A 21,394-nucleotide genomic window follows, 5' to 3' on the forward strand; every position below is an offset into this window, starting at 1 on the left:
ACAGCCTATGACAAAGTCCGGCAGGATTTTGGATATGAGGGTTGAGGGCTCTGGGAGAGGCTGGAAGCAGTGGTAGGTCTGGTAATTGCCCACATGAAGGTGTAATGACTTTAAGCCACAAGGGGAGTAGGGATGGAGGAGGGAGAGAGGGATGGAGGAGAGACGGAGAGAAAAACCAGGAGAGTGAGAATGTCATGGAAACCAAGATAGTTTCAAGAAAGAAGAAATGGATACACAGTGCTATATGTAAAACTGATGAACAACGAGGGCCTACTATGTAGCCTGGGGAAATATATTCAGTATCTTGTAATAACCTACAATGGAAAAGAATCTGAAACATATAGCATATAACTGAATCACTCTGTGAAGCTGAAACTAACATAATCAACTATACTTCGATTAAAAAAAAGAAATGGTGGACAACCCTGAACACTGCACAACGGCGAGGCGGATGAAGACTGTTAGGTGTGACCTCCTGGAGGGCAGCTCCCCTGTTGCCCAAATGCCCTAAATGGCCATGAGCACCAGGCGGGAGCACAAGGGGAAGTCGTGGGCACAGTGATCAGCCCGAGCTGTGCTGGTGGCCGGCTGACCGGAGCGCGGGACGGCTGGGAAAGGGAGGGAAGGAAAGCGGACACACCCGTTAGGAGGAGACTACAGCCTCCAGACCAACACGGAGTTGTCTGGAAGCGGACTTAAGGGCTGGTGGCTTCAACGCTCAACTTGTGGAGCAAGAAAATGACTGCCCATGGTCACTGGGGTCCTTAGGGTTGACAGGTATGACCGTTGCTCCCTCCGTGACACTGGCCGTGGGTATTTCCCAATGCCGTGGCTCTCTGGCTTCCACAGCTAATATTTGTCTCCTATCGATCTGGCTCCCAGCCTGTTACTTTTTAACTGGAGCCTGGGGGGGTCAAAGGCCTGACTTCTGTTTAAACGCTCACTAGGATGGGGAGGGCATGTCCCCCAATAACCTGGACTGATAAACAAGCAAGGATCTTCTAAGTAAACGTAGACTGCAGAGAAGGCAAGAGGGGGTGGGCCGGTGGCGGGGTGAGGTGGGGGGGTCGGAGAGGGTGTGAGAAGACCCCAGGGGCAGAGGAGCTCTTAGAATTTGTAAGAAAGCTGAATAACCAGAATTCAAAAGACAGAGCCCAAAACCAAACCTTCCACCGCAAATAATTTCAAACTTGTTAATATCTAAATCCTTTATCAAATAGAAACTTTTAAAAAGAATGTACATCCTTAGCGCCCCATCAAGTAGCTCCTGAAGGTAGAGAACCCAGCCCTCGGCCTCTAGGGCGCTTCAGCTCTGTTGAACTAGGGGATGTTTGTGTCGCCCTGGGATCTGGAAAATACGAGGCCCTTGCTTTTGCGGGTGGAGAGTGTTCTGTCCTGGGGTGGAGGTAGTGTGGCTCCGCGACGGGGGTGGGGCTCACCCTCAGAATAGGTTGTCTTTTCAGGTGGGTGTCCCTCATGCACACTGGATTTTGTGGCTTGAAGTGGGGCCTTTGCCCTCAAAAGCCCTCCTCTACCCAGTTTGTTGATACCTGAACAACATAACCTCCATCTTGATTTCCTGTTGGTTTAAGCCAAGCTTTACCTTCGGCGTTTGTTAAAATAAGAATCTTTCTAAATGGGGTCCTGCATTTAGTCTCATCAGTCGTGTCCATCTTAGTGTAAACAAGAGTCCTGGTCCGCCTCTCCGAGAGGAGGTTTCGTGGGGGGTGTGGAGGATGGACCAGAGTGGCTGAGGGGGGCTTTGGGCTGGACAGTGGGGGCTAATCCCTTCTTGGCAAGACTCCAACTCTCCCAGTCTGTTTCCTTGGGTGTAACTGAGGGTGGTAATATCTACCTCATCAGACTGGTGTGGGGATTTATATAGTAAGTAGTAGGAGGGAGTATTATCCTAAAAGGGTAAATTGAGGACTCCAGAAGCTTAGCAAATGGCAGCAAGCCACTATCCAAGGGGAAACTCATGCTGCAAAGAGATGCCAAAGGCTGCTCGTTCTTAAACTCCTTGCCCTTTCCTCTGGGCACCACTAAGTAATTCCCAGCCTCTCTGCAGCGAGGTGTGGCCATGTGACCAGCCAGGGCAAGGTGGGCAGCGGGGATGCTGACTGGCCCCAGTCCTGGCCCTCCTGCACAGTCTTGTAAGGGCTCTCTCCCTCTCTGCCTGGGGGCTGCAGGGGATCCTGCCCCAGGGGATGGATTGAGTCAGCGTTCAGGACCAGCCGCTCCACCTCTAAATCCTGGCGTTTTTCTGTCCAGATGAAGGCGCATGTGCTGGGCGGGAGGAGCGGGGGTAGGGTGACCCCCAATCCTCAGTTTCTGTGCTCAGCGTTTCAGGGCCCTCACTCTGGTTCAAGGGCTTCTCCTGCATTTTGAGGACTTGGGGAAACCCAGATGAAGTGGTGGGCTCTGGTCCCTGACGAGCAGAAAACAAAATTTCCCTTGGATGTTTGCCAAGATTTATTCCAAGCTGGGATGTGTTACTTGAGGTCAACTTAAGCTCTTGAAATCATCCTCTTGTCAAGGCCCCACCCGGAGATGAGAGGCCGCCCAGTATGCACCTAGCACCCCTCCGTGCTCTGGCCCTTCCCTCCCGCTGGGCCCCCTGCACTCTGCCCCACCCTGAGGGGTTTAGGGAACGAGACCAGCTTGATGTGCTTGCAGAATTCCCTTGAAAACCCAGGTTTTCTGCCCCGAGTGGGACGCTGAAGGGTCACACCCTGCTCCCGGGTCCAGCCCTGGCAGGGGTGACAAGTTGGAGGGTGGCTGGCTGCTCGGAGCTGGGCCATTAGTGCCCCTCCTGCCCTCATTTCTCTCCCGGGCTCAGTGAGGAGCAACCTCTCTGCTGCAGGCAAGCCGCCGGGGGTGGTGGTGGTGGTGGTGCTGGGGGTTGGGGTGAGAGGTTACTCAGTCCCCACGGACCAGTGGGTGTCCCCCAGGTCGAGACAGGGTCCTACAGTCCGCTCACGAAGGAGTCCATATTGTGTCTTAAAACTCACCATCAATTTGTTTTCCAGTCGGATTCAAGTCCTATACAAATTTAGAGATTCCACACCCTGAGTTCTCTGGAAACTCATTTTTGAGAAGTGTTGTCTCCCAGATGAGGGGCCACCAACCAAAGGGAATGGAAAGTGGCTTCTGCCCTCTCACATCCAGGGACCCCTGTGAGCATGCTTCCCCAGAGCCAACAAGGACCACAGGGATGCAAATTCCTGGGGACCCACACTCACCACCACTTTTACTGGGAGCTTTAGAATTTCTCAAGTGCCTAGATCACTCTTGGACTTCAGAGCAGGTTAAGAGCTTACTAACCGAACAACCGTGTAACCGATGTATGATGATTTACTCTCTGTATCTCATCATCCGTGTTTTTCTCTAAGAACATATTAAAGGTCAGAGCGGCTCTATCCACTGGTACCTCCCTTCTATGCTCCTAGAAGGCTGGAGGAGGCTGCAGGAACTCAGAAGGCTGTCTATTGCTAACTGAAGGAGACAAGTTGTAAGAAACTAGGACTGAATGTCTGGCTTGGATGTTACCTCCTGGAAGTCCCTGAAGGGGCAAGTTAAGGCCGGCAAGAGGAGGCTTAATACTAAAGAAAATGAAAAAATTTGAGGAGTCTATGCGTTTTATCAGGGAATTGACACAAGATCTGGGTTTTGGAAGCATCTTTCTGAGAACCATCTTGGGCTTCATCACTGAGCCTCATTAACTCATATATAAATCGAGGGTTGGCTGGATAAACATTAGAGGTGAAATGGGCCTTCCAGGAATGGACTTTATGGATCACCTAAATGTTACATAAAGTCGTTAATTCAAGTTTAATGAAGAGACAGAAGGATAAGAAAAGAGGTGCATCCCATCAAGTCATGTGTTCTGGGCAGCCTTTAATAATGTTTTTAAAGGTGTGGAACTTCTAGGGAGATTAAAGAAATGAACACATTATATATAAATCTACAGGCATTCAAACCCCTGAAACAATTAAGACCATGCACTCATGAAGAAGCTTTAAATTAGACAACCTGTAATACTTGATGTAGAAAAAGTTCTAGCTTCCATAATTCTTTATTAAATATTTGACAAGTTGCATCACTTCTTTACAACGACTTCATTTTTGTCACATAACTCTTTTGCTATCAGGAAAACAATCTACAATTTCTCTTTAGATGGCTCAAGAAAAACAAAAAGCAAAAAGGACTTGTTCTTCAACAAAATGTTTCCTGTGTGTATCAAATTCAACCGTATTTTAAAGCTATTCTGATTGTGAAAATGAGCATTTATCCATACGTTGTCTTTAAAAAAATTTCTAAGTAGTTTGGTTTTTAATTACTGTAACAAATAGTACTTGGCTTTATATTAGGAGGTGGGTTTATAATAAAAAGTTATGAAACATTGAGAATTCATTTGGAATGCTTGAAACTCTCTTTCACCTTAAAAGTCACTATTTTTTCATGTTTCATTTGATAACAGATCCTGAATTAAGAGATGACAGCATATTATATCATTGTCCTGGGGTTCTCTTGGGCTCCAGGGTCAGAATTCTCAGGACACAGCTTGGAGAAAACTGTAAAAGGGATTCAACTCTCCCTCCCTTTTGAAACCAGATTCCTCGAGAAAGGTGTAAAAATGCTATGCAAATATATATAGATATATTTGGATAGCATATGTACGTATATATATATATATATATTACATACATAGCAGTAAAGGAAGAACAAAGTTATGCAAAGTCAACATGAAGGAAACTGTGACAATTGAGGTGAAATTAGTCTGAGGAAGAGGGGCAAACTGGCTTATACAGGAGCACAGATGTCTGTGGACACAGGGTCATGGTCACAAGAAGGCTTTCGATGCACTGATACAGGTTGAGAACGTAGTACACAGAGGTCTGCTGCCAGTGTCGTTAGATTTCACCATTACTCCACACAAACACAAAACCAACCAACAAAAAGACATGCGCCTTAAACATGCAAGGCTCTGCACGTAACATCTTTAATGAAGGGCAGATGTCTAATGAGAGGTTTTCTTGGAAAACTCCATACCAACAGAAAGCTCTCCTTTTCTATGAGACACTATACAAGCTCACATCTTAATGCTACAGCTTTGTCTCCGATGCATTGAAAACACTCGGGTGGGGGTGTGCGTATGCAAATATATATACACTGTTCATTAAGGCTTTGATAAATTAAAAAAAGTGGTCCAAAGTACATCACATTTTCTTCCCAGTTTTAAAATCTAAAGTACAAAGTGGAGATTATCAGGATTAAAAAAAAAAATCTCAGACCTAAAACTGGCAGTTTTGACATGACACGTCAGGATGTACCCCAAAGTCTGAAAGAGACAGAGGTAGTGCAGGGTCTCCTGGGGGTCAGGAAGGGAGTGGGCCAGGCAGTTACCCTGCACGGCAGCACCCCCTACTGGCAAGGCAGAAGATGCCACCCGAGTCAGTACAGGGGTGCAGTCAGGGTGAGGAGGAAAGAGGCAAACAAAGAGGATGTGGGTAGGGGCTTGAGAACTGATTAACCCAGGCTCTTTTGATAGATTCTGAAATTTCAGGGGTGAGATAACGAGACTTAGGAAAATCTCAGTCAAGTTTGAAACAGTAACTGTGAGAACAGTGAGTGACTTGCTGCATGTGAACCTGCCTTGCAGGAGAGCCAGCGTGGACCTGGCAAGATTAAGCAGCAACTGTACATGCTGTCCATTTCGCAACGAGAGATGCAGAAAGTGGTTCAGGGATTGTGCAAAGCATTTCTCAGAATCTCTCTCTGCCTCCTTATGTGGGAGGGATCATCCGCGTCTGGTTACAGCATCTGTCATCTGGCCTTACGGAATATCTGACGTTAGCGGCCCAAGGGCCTTGGTAAATAATGGGATGTTCTGGGAAAAAGAATACAGCTTTAAAATAGCTCCCTGCACCCGAGGCAGCAGGTAGAAAAGCAGCCCCGTATCTGAAGTCAATCCCCCTGGGCGGACTTCTCCAAATTCACCTTTAGGCTGATAAGAGGCGGGAACAGAGATACCCAGGACCTTTATAGGTGGATGTGATAACTGATGTTTAAAAGACTTTCAACTTGCAGTATGTCAACTCTGGGACTTACCCTCAAGGCAAAATGGCCCACAGCAACTCTTTTTCAAGGAACTAATGAAGCTACTAGATTCAGGTAATTTCTAAGAAAACAGAGGCGACAGAGACCCTGGACTGCAAAGTAGCGTCACTGCTAAGGACAACTAGATTAGGCGACCCGCCCTCCTCCCCCAGGCCTGCTGAGTGGGCAGAGGAGTAGACAGAGGTCCAAGGGATGACCCGGCAGTCTGCTCCTTCACACGTTGCATTTTCCTTACTGCCTCTGTGATCACGTTGTGAAGGTGATGGAGGGTGGAGAGCAACCAAGATCTGACCATTTTAGACAAAGGATGAAACACTGAGAATCACTGAGAACTAGGGAACCTTATTCAGACTGAAAAACAAAAAACCCCCACCCAAAACAAACTCTGAACCCAGCACTACTGAGCTGTCATTGGAATCAGATATTAAGGGACAGATGAACTGAACTGTCATTCACAATCACTGCCTTTCAAGTATTCACAAGGATGTATTTTGATAATTCTTATCTGTTCCTGGCACAGAAATTATCCTAGAATGGGTTTTCTTCCGTATTCCCAATACTTTGCCTAATTTGCATGTAGTTACTTCTGATTTTTTCAAATATACAGTTTACAAAATGACAGAAGAATCCCACTTCTTGGACAAGAATCATTGGCTTTCTCCCCCTATAATTACATAATCACTTTCAGAACCCATCCAAGCATCCTGCGCTCTCAGGCTTTGGCACGAATCGTGTAAAGAAAGGCGAGTCTGCACTTGGTGGGCCACAAGGTGGGGGCTGACACAAACTTGTCATATTGACTGAAGGGAAAAAAATCCTACCAACAGGTAAAACTAATGAGCAATACTGTTTTTTTCTTAACCTACTCAACAACAAAGTTTTCTGATCACTACTGGTACTTCTTCATCAACATGAAACATCCACCTGCTTTCAGACAACACTGAGACCCCTGCACCCTGTTCAGACGACTCACTTCCAGCCACCAATATTCCTGGCTTCCCACGAGCCACCCAGAGCTGGGTAAAATGAACTTGTAACAACAAAAGATCCTTCTTAAATAACAAACGGAGGCCCCGAAACCACAATTTTTTTGTCTTATCTACAACTGGCAAGAGGTGAAGTCTCAAGTGTCCCCCGACTGCCATGGCGGGGTAGAGGACAACAAAGGTGAGAAAGGACCGCAGGGTGGCAGGACCCTCACGCTGCCTCAGGCGGTCTCTCCAAACACAACAGAGTTCTGCACCCAGGACTTACAAGTGGCTAAGAAACCAGTCTCACAGACCCCCTCAATCCCTGCCAGGATCCTCAGAAGAGCTGGACATCAGGGGGTCACACCCAGTCTTCTCTAGCACTTTTCATCTAGCACACAACAGACACAACTCGGGCAGTCCACGGTTCTGAAGCATGCAACAAGTAACAAACCCGGTTAGATTAAGTGTATATTAAATTAATCTCTGCAGGGGAGGAGAAATCACAAAACAGCTGGTGAGGACAGGTCTGTAGGCTCAGCTTTACATCCAGGCATTGTACCCAGCAGCCAAATTTATGATGGATAGATATTGCACCGGAACTGTGTGCAGGGGAGGAAATCATTATCACATTTAATGTTTGTGATTAAAAAAAAAAAACCCAACAAAACAGAATCAAGACCAGATACGACCTCCATGTAGTACATAAAGTGCCTTCGGAATTGGTGCAGTTAGAACAAAAACTGGTTATTTCACTACCGTTAGCAAACGTGTACAAACAGGAGACTACACAGACCTGGTTTCCACAGTTTCAAATCACGCAGTGCCAAGTTTCATTCAAATGTCTCTACTACGAACAGCAAAGAGGAAAATATAATAATAGAAGAACGACTGTACAGCATTGGGAAGGGTTAAGTAATTTCTCTGACGAGAAATGCTAGTCGAACCCTGTCTCAAATGCATTACAGCACACGTAATTACTTCTAAGGAATAATGGTGTGATTCCTTCAAGTCAACACAAAATTTGTCATGCTATGTTACAATTCTCTCAGCCTGTAGCTATTATGCTAAATTTGTACAAAACAAAAAAGTAATATCCAGTTTATTTTCATTCTGAGTATGGAAGAAAAACCTCATGGTGCCTAATGTTGTATTTTAAATTTTCTCAAAGTACTTGTCTGTAGAAGGTTTTTGGATGAAATCAGTCTTCCAATTCTGATCAAATTAAGTGGTAGGGGATGTCAAAGTACTTTAAAAATAAAAATGTCACCGACATCAAACCTGGTATGAAATTCAAATACAAAAAAAAAAAAGCTCACTTTTCCAAGTACACGAGACATCTTTAATTGTCATGAAATAAAGTCTGAAAATCGGTCTAAATCATCTTAAAAAGTAAACATGAGTTGTAATACTATACCTGTAGAGTGATTAATTCCATTCATTGTCATTATAAAATATTTATTAAGGGCTTCGCCTACAGACGCATAACATAAATAGAGTAAGTCCTCCTGAAATGTAATTAGTATACACATCAACCAGTTGGTAATTGGTGGAAAACGCAGGAACGGACCCGGGGCTGGGTTCCCAGGTCGGAACTGGGGCAAGTCCCGGGCGAGGGCAACGCTCCAGGAGCCCAGGCCGCGCGCCGCCCTCTGCCAGCGGCTCGGCAAAGTCTGTTAGGCAAATGCAAAAGTGCAAGCAGGACCTGCTCGAAGAACCACCACCCGGAGGCACGGGACGCTTAATCCACCCCCTCGAAGCCTTGGGCATTTTCCACGGCCATGAGAAGCTTCTCTCGTAAGTCTTCAAAGGTTTCATATGGAGGTAAGTCAAGGCGATTAAAGCTGCAAAAGGAACAAAAAAGTGCAGGCAGAAAGCCATCATCACTACCCTTTAGTTACAACAGCATTTCCTAGATTTGGCAAAGGGGGCACTTGGTGTTGGAGCAAGAGGTTACAGAAGTCTCAACCAGCAATTCTGATTATCTGAAAATCAATTCCAGTGATGACACTGCCCACACCAAAGAGGCTATATAATCGACAGGAGAAGAGAAAAGAATTTTCTAATAGCCCATGGAACCTCTCTCCTATGACTGGGTGTGGATCCTGGAAAACACTGCTGGGAGGGGACGCAGGAGGGAAAGGTAACTGATGTACAGGCAAAGATTTCCAAACCCTTGAGACACAGAATTTCCGCAGCAGGAGTTACAGCAGGGTGAATCGAGGCTGTGCCTGTTTCTAACGTTCGCCCTTATTTTACATTATTTTGCCAAGCCCGGTGCCTTCCTATGTAGCGCCTCACTGGAGTTTCAGCACAGCCCTGTGAGGCAGGTGACGCTTTCTCTGTTCTGCAGACGCGGGGCCCAGAGCCCAGTAGTGGCCGGTATGCCCAGGTCTCACCCCAAAGTAGCACTGCAGACGCGAGACCAGAAACCAGGCTGCCCACGGCTCTGGGGTCCAGATGCTGGGCCTCCAACCAAAGCCAGGTGAGCCATCGACATGCGGAGTGAAAAGCCCCTACATACCCGGAGGCTTCAGCAGGGATGGCACAAGTCACCTTGGTCACAGCAAGGCCTCCAGGCAAATGTGGCCTCTGTGAGCAAGATTGTACTTGTCCACAGGATCAAGTTCAAATTCTGTTGCCCCCTGCCAGCCCTGTGGCCTCGGGCACATCACTGCACTCTCTGAATCAGTCTGCTCTTCTGTGAAATGGGGAGACTGCTCATAACAGGGCTGGGAGGGTCAAACCAAAACAGAGAAGGGGGGGCCTGGCACATGGCAAGTGCCCAAAGGGAGTGACTACTGCCATCACTCACTTACCATCCGTTGCGGGCCGCAAGGCACACACAGAGCTAGAGCACCAGTCATGGAACGGGTGCCCAGGCAGGTGGGCACCTGTCATGATGATGGCCACATGCACCTGCCTTACTTAGGTCATGACGCTTTAATAAGCGCTTATGTTCATGGAGCATTTACTGTTAAGCACTTTTCATCTGTCACCTCAGTGAATCCAAGGAACCAACTTGTAAGGTAGGTCATGCCTCATCCCTATTTACAGAGGAGGAATCCGAGGCACAGAGAGGTTAGGTAATTTGCCCAAGGTCACACAGTAAGTGGCAGAGCTAGGATCCAGCCCCAGGCTGGCTCTAAAGCCCAAATCTGCTTACACTGCCTCGGCATTTAAAACTGCTCCCTCACGGCACTGATGCAGGTGTCTTAAACACAAGGAGGACAACGCCCTCCATTTTAAAAATTAACATTTATCAGCAGCAGTAAGATAGGCCACATCCATGATGGGCCTTTTCACAACCCCTAAAATGTTTAATAAGATACACTGAGCTCTGAGATTTTTTTAAACAGTCACCAAACATCAAAAGACGTGGCAGAGGGTAACACTGTGCTTCACAAATCAGAAGTCTCAGAAACCCAGGAATCCTGAAATAATAAGTCTAAAAGAAGTTTTCCATGTTTGGTTTTCATTGTGATGAAGATCTCAAAGATCACTGTTTCACCGGTTACAGGGAAAGAATGCCACTTCTGCGGGCTACGCATGACAAAGCCTCTCCCAGCAGGCGGCTGGCAGCTTGATTTTAAGTTGGTATTTCAACCCAGGGCCTGTGATCCCCATGGGGTTTCAAGGATCAGTGGCCACTTTTTCCCTTTAAAAAAGGTCCATTCATTATTCAAGTTGGAGGAACACTGGAATAATGGAGAGAGAGGGGCGCAAAGGGGAGTGTTAAAAGCTAAGGTTTGGAATTACGTTAGCCTTCTGTGCCTTGGCTTCTCCACCGATAAGAAGTGGGTGATAAGATGCCCCACCTCTTAGAACTGCTGTGACAATTACCGGAGTTAATAAACACGGAGTGCCGGGGACAATGCCCAGAACACGGTAAGCGCTTAGTTAAGTGCTACTGTTACTTCTGAGGCAGAATAAGGGGCGGGGGGTGTCTGGCTGTGGCCTGTCGCCAACTAGCTGTGTCACCTCATTACCCTCAGTGGCTTCAGCCTCATCTGGTAGACGATGCGGGGGCTGAAGGAGGTAATCTTTAGGTGGGTCTGTGACTCTCAGTAAAGCAGAATTGTAACTATCCAAGCAGTGACCCTTGATGGAACAAAGGAATGCAGCCCTTTAATGGGAGAGGATCAACAACTGCATTTGAGGGCTTCATGGAAAGTCCCCTCTGGAAGATCCAGCTCCACCGGCCCGCACTCTCCTCGTAAATCAGGTTTTAATTCTGAAGCTTAATTGTGTAGTTTTGTAGTTTCATAAAACATGGAAGAAATTAAACAGACGTAGGGCTACGTTCTATTTAGCCACGTATACGGCTGCTGCTGTGAAGGAGCGAGCGAAGCTCCTGTTTCCTATGTTGCGGGAGAATCGGGGCTGGAGGGAAGGACGGTCACCCAGCAGAGGTGTGAGTGAGTACCCGCTGCCAGAGGGGCTGCCTGTGGGGGGGGGGCGCTCTCCTCTTTGTCTGGGCAAAGCATCATCTTTGGATGCTTTGATTCTGTGACTCACAGAGGAGAGAGGCTGCAGTAAGAGCAGACGGGGCTACTTTCCTCCTGTGTGCAGACCTTCGTCCTTCCTAAGGAAGAACAGTGATTTTAAATCCGAGCTGTCCTCACCAACCACCGAGGAGCCCTGAGAAATCCCACGGCCCAGGTCACACACCAGACCGACCAGGTCAAAGTCTCTGGAAGTGGGACCCTGGCACTGGTATTTATTTATTTTTTGTAACGCTTTCTAGGTGGTTCTAACGTGTAGCCAAGGCTGAGAACCACCGAGTTCAGGGATCTTAGACAAGCAGGACTGTAGTTTAGTGGTGGCTCAGCATGTGGATTTTGAAATAGAGGAGTTCAATAGCAAGACAGCTGTCGCTGGGGTTACAGAGGGACGAGGGCTGAACACTCACTCACTTGGTTCTAAGAGTCTAGAAGGGACGTGAACCGTTATCACTAAGGGAGCAGCTGGAGCGTAGTGGTCAGGGTGCAGATTCTAATCCTAGCAAATCCGAGTTCAAATCCTGTGATTTGGAACTATGTGGCCACGAGTGAGCTCCCTGAGAGCCCACAGGAACACTAACGGTACGCGTGAGGCTGCGTCAGGGTGAGGGAGGGCCTGAGCTGCAGCAGCCAGGCCCAGGGACGCAGTTCTTACTCATCATGGGACCCTGAGAGGCACCCCTGCACCCGCCCTGATGGCCTGGGGCTCGGCTCAGTGCTGCTTGCCTTTCAGCTGAAGGCTACAGAACCCAGATAGCTACATTTGACTCCGATATTGTTTGGAATAAAAACTCCAAATGGCCAAAACATTCTCCCCCGAGAATAAAGGCAGAGCATTGTGGACACCGATTGCTCTGGCTGTCGGCCAATTTCAGTGAGAGTCAGGCTGCTCTCATGACGCCAACGGGCAGGGACCACATCTATTCCATTTAGAGTCACGAATGGTATAAATGGAGAAAAACATGCTTTCCGGTGAGGCAAGGGGATCAAAGAGAAGCAAAAAACCTTTCACAGACCATTTTCCACAAACGCATTTTGATGGGAACTCTCTCCCAGCCAGCAGGGCGAGTGCTCAGTGCTCAGTGGCACTGGGATGTGCGGGATGGCCATGCTGGCTCCGCAGCTCTGGCTTCTCGTGGGAGAGGAGGCTGGGTGGCCGACCTCGGGCTGTGGGCACCCCCTCTACCTACTTCCCAAAGGCGAGAAATAAAAGTCTGTGGGGAAACCAACCTGAGGGACATGGGAGCCGGCTAGGAGGAGCTCCCTGAGAGCTACCGAGGTCAACTCTCTAAGAGTTCCGTGAAACCCAGCAGAGACCCCGAGACCCTCCTCCCCGCCCTGCATCCCGGAGGCCTTCTGAGTGCAGCCACGCCCCCATGTGCCTCCCTGGACAGGGGCCCTGGTTGGATCTCTGACACTCCGCTGGCCACCAGCACGTTAGTAAATCCCAGACTTACAGGTTCTTCACAGCCATGGAAGGGGCTTTAACACTTCACATATCAAACATACTAGGGGCATTCAAATCTTAGTTTGATCTCATTAGCATTATGGTACGGTCTGCATTTTCATTGGCATCGCCGGTATTTCACACGCTACACGCTGGATGGGCAGGGAATACAGCGTTCTAGCCTCTCGCCCAGCACCAGACATAGCTAAGTGTTCAAAATGCTGTTTGCTGACAACTGTGTGGTTTTTCGTCACTCACCACGTGTGAGCTCTGGGCAGTTTCTCAGGACTTCCCCATTGCTCTATTGTAAACAGCTGAGGACCATTAGAACCTAGAGAAAGAAAAAAAGAAATGCTGAGAGTGCTCAAGGCAGCAGAACAAGGTGAAGGAGGGACTGAATGAAAGGGGGGGGGCCCAAGACACCCTCTGTGGCTGCAATGTCACATTCAGATTTTAACTGGGGGAAACAAGGGGTCCGCACGACCTCACAACACAGACTCCGAGACACCTTCACGATGGAATCGCACCACATTTAACAGATCAGACATGACAACACATGGAAGTGTAGACAGCTACAGCCTTTCAGCCTAACCCTGGAAGTTTCAATTTAAAACGAATTCGGGGGTGGGGGGAGGATGCAAAAAATGAAACGTGACCTTTTAACGGGTAGAACAAAAAAGAGTGCTTTTTTAGTCTACAGTAAGCACTGAAGAATTCTGCCTTGTGGAGGTAAGGAGTGCTTTAAACAATCAGTTTATAACCACATGGATAATTGTGCAAAATCTACTTGTTTCTGAAGATACAGCCAAGAAAAAGGAAGAGTAACCTCACGACTCTCTGAACAAAAACAAAAAACAAAGCCAACCCTCCCTTCATATAAAGGTATATAAAGGTAACGACACCAACAGCCAAAGTGACAGCTCTCTTCACGTGATGCGTGTCTACTGGGTCCATGCAAAGCCCACTTGTCTAGGGGCCTGGGAGGCAGAGCCTTCTCGGGCCACAGTTGATGCCTGGCTAGAGACTCACTGGGGGAGAACGAAATCTAATGGCATCCTGCTCACCATAAAGTTCGGCAAATCCATTCATAGGTACCCGGGACGTCCCCGTGACAAACTGGAGTAACCGGATACGCTTCTCAGCATCCATCAGCAGCACGGCCTGTGAACGGAGGCAAAAGGTCACTGCATCCCACGTGGTACGTGGCCCCTGCAGCCGTGATGCAGGCAGGCAGGACTGAATCTTATTTTCAGTGCAGTGGAAGACCTAGACAGTTGACTCTGGAAAGTCTTTTTAAATTTTTCTAAGGCCATAATACAGGCCTTCGTGATCTCAGAGAGCAACAGATCACAATGTCTCTTTCTTCTTCTGCCAACTGGTCAAAATACGTGGTATACAAAGCAAATTCACTGATGGCCATGAGCTCATGTTTCTGTACGTGAGGTCCAGCCCCCCACCAAGCCGATTTTAAACACACACAGTTTGGGACGTGTTGACGCCAGGGGAACTCAGGGGATGAGGCAGGATTTCTGACTGTAGACAGATTCTCTACAGACAACATTTTATCAAAAGAAAGAAAAACAGAAGCAGGATAGGCCTTTGAAATAATCTGTGTATCTTATGTATCTGAATTATTGTAAGAATCAAGTTGGCTTCACTGGTAAAGCTACTTAAACTGATGTCAAAAAAAAAAAATCCAAAATCAAAGCCGAGCAAGATGTGGACTAGGATTTTCAGATTTTAAGATTTAGCTTTTTTCTTTTCTTTCTATATCTGCTGGCGCTTAAAGTATTATTAATAATAATGTTTAGAAATTAAGACGGGTTGAATGATTTCATTTCTGTAAGTAAATAATCAGCGTTTCCCCTGTAATCGTTCTTTCAAAGTCAGCTTACCGCCTTTCTTTTGGACCCACTCATCTCTATTTCTCTTCTCTCCTAAGCTAAACAGAACACAAGCACTGGCCTTAAGAGTTTCGCATCTTTGATGGAAAGATGTAAAGATCAAAATGTTTGTTGGAATTAAAAAAAAAAAAGGTTGGGAAAATGGTTTTTTAAATCAAAATGGCATCTTGGAAAAGTCAGCCCCAAAGCACGTTCCGGCCGTGAGACGCCTCCCATTCTTACTTACACCCTGGAGGACTAGTTCCACTTCCTGAATCCAGCTACGTGCTTTTCAGAATCGTCCTACTCAGAGGTGTTTCCTCAAACAGAAGCGCCTTCATCAGTTGGTCAAGGAAGACAGTGGGAGGGGCATCAACCGTATTCAAGACAGCTGTCTGCCCTGCAGTTACCGAAAAGCAGCAGGAAGGGCTGCTTCGGGCTGAGCTGGCCCCTCCTCCCACCCCCCAGCAGGCCAGGTACCCACAGAGCCCCAGTTTCCAGCAGCAGGACCGCAGGAGGGCCGCACAGGGCCTGCAGGCCTGACCCAGGTGGAGAGCAGGGCCTGGCCCTGGCCTTACCTTCCAGAACCACTGAATCACAGGGTGGTTGGGGCAGTAGCCGTTCTTGTAAATAGAATGTTGTCTCCAGTCGTTCACGTCCACGTCACCAAGGCCGCACATCAGCAACTAGAAGGGAGACGGACCAGAGGTAAACAGGGCACGACGTGGCGGCCGAAGAGACACACGGAGGAAAGGCCGGCACTGTGCCGTGCAGAGCAGGACAGGCCAGCGACGTGAAAACAAAGGAAGGGGAATACACGTTCCAAATTCCACCTGCTGCTGCAGATCAGAGACAGTAGAGCTAACAAGGGGGGCCCGATTCTAACACTCGTACAGGCCACCACACCTCACAGTGGAAATGAAACGTCCAGATCAATCGCCTTCCCTGCCCCGCTAATCTCAGCACAGCACTCAGGGACTTTCTTATGCTCCATTTCTATCGGCTCGTTAGCCTGGCTGTTCCCCTTCTGAGAGGTTATTTGTCTCAATATTTGAAAATGCCTCTCCACCCACAAAAGAATTAGTGCTTTATGATAGCAGGAACTCTCGTCTCCCAGATCAACCTACCAGCTGAGGGCCAACCACCTCACCTGTCCTGAGACCTGAGACCTGAGGCTGCGTCTGGACCAGCACTGACACAGCAGCTGCCCTCCTGAGCCATCAGTCTTAGGTCTCCTTCTCTCGTCACCTAAGTGTCTGTAGGGCAGGTTTCCCGTGGACAAATGCGTGATATTCCCGCAGACGCACCACGGTAAAATGGAATGAGAACTAAACCAGAGGCCTGAAAACCGATCACAGGCCTGACTGTGCCAAACCCTTGTTGGGTAAACGTGGGGGGTCACCGGCTGCTCCCCGCCTCAGTGTCCCCACATGTCAAAGGAACCCCTTCCACGACATCATTTCTACAACATCATCTATCTCGACGCTTCCATTTTAAAGTAAAAGAACAGAAAGCCAGTTGAGGGGAGACACTTCATCGGATGTGACTTGGACAAATGGCAAGTGAGGTCTACCAGCAGCCTCTCAGCAGACACAGCCTTCTTTCTTCTGTTTCTCTCAACATAAAGGTAGAGAGATTTCTCTGCTTTTTAGTTTTGAATTTTTAAACATTTTAGCAAAGTAGAGTTGACATACAGCATTATGTACAACAAGGAGACTCACAATTTTTACAGGTTAAACTCCATTTATAGTTATTACAAAATTCTGCCTACATTCCCTGGGCTGTACAGTACATCCTTGTAGCTAACAGTCTGTGCCTCAAAATCCCCTTAATCTCGGCTTTTTAAACTGCGAGTTCTCATCCACGTCAACACAAAGCAGCCGCAACAACCTCCTGCTACGACTTGACTTTCTGACACGCTTCCTTCCTCAGCACAGCACATCTCACGTTCACGGACACCTCCGCCTTACACCCTTCGTGGGTGCTCACATTCCCTTCCTGGCAAGTCCCCGCTGGGCTGCCACAGTGGGTGTGCAGAGGGGTGGGACCCCCGGCCCCGCAGGGGGAGGAGGACGCCACCACCCCACTCTACTAGAAGCAGCCGGGTTCCCTGTCTGGTGCGCCAGGCCGTGAGCCCGGCCCAGCTCGGGGGGCCTGTCCCCGCCTGCTGGGTCCCAGAACAGCTCTCTCCTGGGCAAGGACTCTACACGTGACTATTTTCCACCGGTCCTCCCTCCCAGGCCCGCAAACAAGCAAGCCCGAGACTGGTAGTAAAATTCGTCCACCTTTACACTGCCAAGGACGTCACGGGTCAGAGAATATTACTTAAAATCTATTTTACACAAAACATCTACAATACAAACCTCCAGCTCGTTTTCGTCAAAAATTTTAATCAAATCAATAGGAAGCAGTTCTGTGAATCCCTGAAAGAAAAAAAAAATCATTCTAAACACCTTTGCCCTTGAAAGAGACAAATTTTACAGGAAAAACCTATGACTGGAGGCGCAGGTGAGATTCTTGCACCGTGAGCACATCTTACCTCCAAGAAGGCATTCATCTGCTTCTGGACCCTGTTCACAAACCTCCACTGGATGACCAAGCTGCGGGAGGAAAACGCAAGAGCATTTTAATCATCCTCTTCGATGTTCACTTCTTTCTTCCCAACTGCAATTGCTTCTCATCAGGCAGGGGAAGGAGAGAAAGCCCTACGGTGGCCACGGAGAGGGGTACATGCGGCTTATTCATGGAACGACTCGAACAGACATGAAGAACTAAAGTCTCACTGAGGATTTCACCAAGACAGACTGGGCTTTTCCCCCCAGATCAAGCCTGAGTTATCAAAGTTGCTTTATAAATGTAACTGCGTGGAGAAAAGGGAAAATGAAGTTTAAATACATACGTACATGTGCATAATGCACACACATGAACTCACGTATGTACACACCCACATATACGTACAAACACGTACACATTTTTAAGGGGAGTAGCCAGTGCAACATATTTTGTTGTATATTTCATTCTAGCATCTAATGTACTGCTTTCCAATGATGACACATAATTTATCAGCAGAATGACTTACCACTAATACTTTAATACCAACATTTGGAAGACTAACGGTAAAACCTCTTTCAGTAACAGAAATCCACTGAAGCCATTTTCCCTAACAATATTTAGTGTTCAGCAGAATTTACTACCAGGCGAATCTACTCTGGCTCCCACCTAAGGCGTTTTGTTGTGCAGCAGCACAAGGACCTCCTCATAGGAGGCGGCACCATGGCAACGGCCCTCGAGGACCAGTCTGCTGCCCACCCGCTGCTCAGCATATCAGATTTTATTGGCTGTGCTGCAATCATCAGCCCAATAGCCTACTTGTACAGGGGGATACGGTGGCGGGGAGCAGCTGGAGATTTCAATCATCCTTTTCACAGTGAAGCTAGCTAAGACTCTGCCTGACCCCACTCCCCACCAAATCTGAAACCTAGAAGAATTAACTGCAAAGGATGATGCACAACACATATCACAAAGTCCACATCCTCAGCCTTTTGACCCTAGTCACCCTGGGGTGGAGCATTTAAAAAAATCTATTCAAGCCTGCACTTTCCGAATAAAGACAATGGTGTCAGCCAGGACATCATCTGCTTGCTGAGACTGTCCACGTTCAGAACAAGAGCCAATTAATGTGAACAGGCAAGAACTGTAGTATCTGACTTCTAGTTTTTTACCGAGTATAGCAAGCTTTCAACTTGCAGGTGGAGGAGAAGTCCATGCTTTGTCGGGGTCTCTAAGTAGAGACGCCAACGCTCTAATTCTTCCTAATTAGAAAGGCCAGTCAGTCCTTTCTTTGCAGATCACACAAAGGATGCTAAGACCCTTCAGCCAATTCTGAACTCAAGTCCTCTGACCAGTTATGATGAGGAGGAGGGAACCTGGCCTGCTGCAATGGGAGTTCTGAATGCAAACAAGGAGTTCAGGCCACAGCTGTAACTCAAAACTAGGACCCGGGAACCAAACACTGCTTCACTGACCTCTTTCCTGCACCAGGACTAGCGAGGGCAACCTAGAAATCCTCGGAAGACATCAGAACTGTGTGCTCGAAGCATATATCAATGTCAGAGGAAAACGTAAGCTGCCCAACAGAGAAAGACCGACCCGCTACAGACTCCTAGGATTACCTAACAGATTGCCACAGGACTCGACATTTTGTTCCACCAACGGAGGCTGAGACTGAGTTAAAATTACGAACAACGGAAACAATTCTTTGTGTTTGTATGTGCTGCTTTCTCCCTATCCATTTGAACTCATTCCCTGCATCTTCATTATGGAAGAGAGGCCAGGAGAGAGACGAAACCTTTTCTCTTTGGTTGTTCCCAATTTTATCCCAACTAGCTGTGGACACTGTGCTCTGTCCCTGCCATTCTCAGTTTTAGACCAGACACCCGCAGACTTCCTGGAGTATCTGCCACACCACTCAACAGCGTGCGCCCTCTCCTCCTCCCATTGCTCCTTCGAATGGCAGCTCCACGAGGTCATGACACAAGCCAAATTTTCCACCCCATGATTCAGCGTCCTCTTAGCCCAAGCCAGAAAGGAACTTGCACTGTTGAACATATGTCCGTAATATGCGTGAGTTATCTCAGCAAAGGACATCGACCACACATGCTGTTCCATTTAACAGAAAAGGCTGTAAGTATGTATATACGTACTCAATATATTCCCTTTTGTTTTCATTTGTTACCATTATTTCTGACCCATTGGGCTTCAGATCCACTTGATACGTCTGTAATTACAAAGATAAAACAACGATCACCATTGTGAAGTTACTTTGCATATTATTACTGAGTAATAACGTCTTATTATAAAAGGAAGGTAAGTAAAATTTATTCAGAACTACTCTCCAGCAAATGGCTCTGTGTCCACGGGAACATCTAACGAGGCTTTTAAACTGTTAAGATGTTACACGTTTAATGGACGTTATCATTGACGGCAAGTTATTTTATGGTTATTGATGAGTTTTAATTATTCTTTATACATTGGCAACAATGAAGAACATCTTTTTTACATCCGCTATTCACTTATCAAGAAATTTAATTATGTTTCACAGGAAAGACGGGATACATCCATCAAGACTGCAGAGATCCAAATTTGTTGCTGAGAATTAGATTTTATAATCATAAAAAAAAAAGATGTGTGGAATTTCTTTCAAAGGGGCAAAACACAGGGACTTAAAATAAGAAAGGTGCTGGGGATGCCAGGCTGGGCGTGGGGTTCACTTGCCGCCCCGCCCCCTGAACCCCAGCCTCTTACACGCATCCAGACAATGCCTCTCTGCTCATCCCAGGAAGCTCCCTCCCCCAGAGCCGCCCAGGACGGTAAAGAGCAAAGCAGCTGAAATCAAGGCACAGCCTTCTCCACGCTGAGCCGGCCCTGGGTTCATGTCTGAGCCTATAAAGCAGTAACCAGCAGAAGGGCAGGGAGGAAGGGACCTACTGATCCAACAAGGAAAAAGTTAGCTCTCATGGAAATTCGGCGCGTGGGGGGAGGAAAAAAGTACCACCCACAAGTCCCCCTTGCAAAGATGAACTACATTCCTATCTGGTGGGACTCCTTGTGGTCTTTATTCCCACAGTGACTCGCCTACAAACCGGGCCTAAGCCAAGCCCGGGAAGACGGTTCTCAGCCCAGAGCACACCCGTCGTGAGGGATGCAGATTCCGGTCTGCCACAGCTCACTTCCAGGGACCCCTCCCCGCTCCTGCCACACGCGCCTGGGAACAGACTGGGCCTGTCTGGCCTGAGTACCGGACCCTGCTCCTCTGCAAACATCTTCTCTGATGATGCTCCTGATCGTTGCTCCTTTTCACGTGGAGACAGCTTTTTCAATCAGAGGCCACTGATCATCCATCTCGGCCCTTCAGTGTCTGTCTTCTTTGTCCTCTTCTTCAAGATTCGGGAAGGGATCTAGTCCCCTCCCACCCCCCACTACGACTGAACTCCACTTTCTACGATGTCATTGCAACGTTTTACTGCTGCCGGATTTTTACTTTTCATCAACTCCTCCTCCTCGCTGCTGTCTTCCCCCTGCATCCAGTCTGCCCGCTGCTGGTCGGACCCTGTCCTGTGCAGGCCACGGCACTGCTTGGGGATATTAAACAGTTTCGCCCGGGAAGGGGGCGGGACGGGACGTGTCTCACAGGAAAACATCTCTAGTTCTTTGACAGTTATTCAGAGGTCTGTAGACAGTACTCATTCACATTTTTGTAGTATTTTTCCTAAGCCTGTGATGGGTTTTCTTTCTTCCCATTTATTCCTCCTCCAAGACCTGTCTTGCTGTTCCCGTCAGTAATGGGATTTTTCTATCAGATCCACACCAGACGACAATAATAATCCAAGCCCAGCTCTCGGCACCGGGAGGCTTCCAGGACAGTTCACCTGTGCTGGGATAGAATGTTTTGCAGGAGCTGCAATTTCCAGGGAG

At 47.7% G+C, this 21,394-nt stretch overlaps 1 protein-coding gene across 5 annotated transcripts in view; it reads right to left on the reverse strand.

The window, feature by feature from the left end:
• Nucleotides 1-4,045: 4,045 nt before the first annotated feature.
• NEDD4L (NEDD4 like E3 ubiquitin protein ligase) overlaps nt 4,046-21,394 on the reverse strand; it is a 298,551-nt gene continuing 281,202 nt past the window's right edge. For all 5 annotated transcript variants that reach the window (XM_072952149.1, XM_072952148.1, XM_072952145.1 and 2 more), the window contains 7 exons: nt 19,624-19,697; nt 17,460-17,520; nt 17,284-17,343; nt 15,499-15,606; nt 14,102-14,198; nt 13,296-13,368; nt 4,046-8,932 (listed from right to left, as the gene is read on the reverse strand). In XM_072952149.1, coding sequence (XP_072808250.1) covers nt 8,830-8,932; nt 13,296-13,368; nt 14,102-14,198; nt 15,499-15,606; nt 17,284-17,343; nt 17,460-17,520; nt 19,624-19,697 — 576 coding nt within the window. In that variant the 3' untranslated portion in view covers nt 4,046-8,829. The remainder of the gene's footprint in view (nt 8,933-13,295; nt 13,369-14,101; nt 14,199-15,498; nt 15,607-17,283; nt 17,344-17,459; nt 17,521-19,623; nt 19,698-21,394) is intronic.

The sequence above is a fragment of the Vicugna pacos genome, chromosome 30, assembly GCF_048564905.1.
Source record: "Vicugna pacos chromosome 30, VicPac4, whole genome shotgun sequence".
Classification (NCBI taxonomy): domain Eukaryota; kingdom Metazoa; phylum Chordata; class Mammalia; order Artiodactyla; family Camelidae; genus Vicugna; species Vicugna pacos.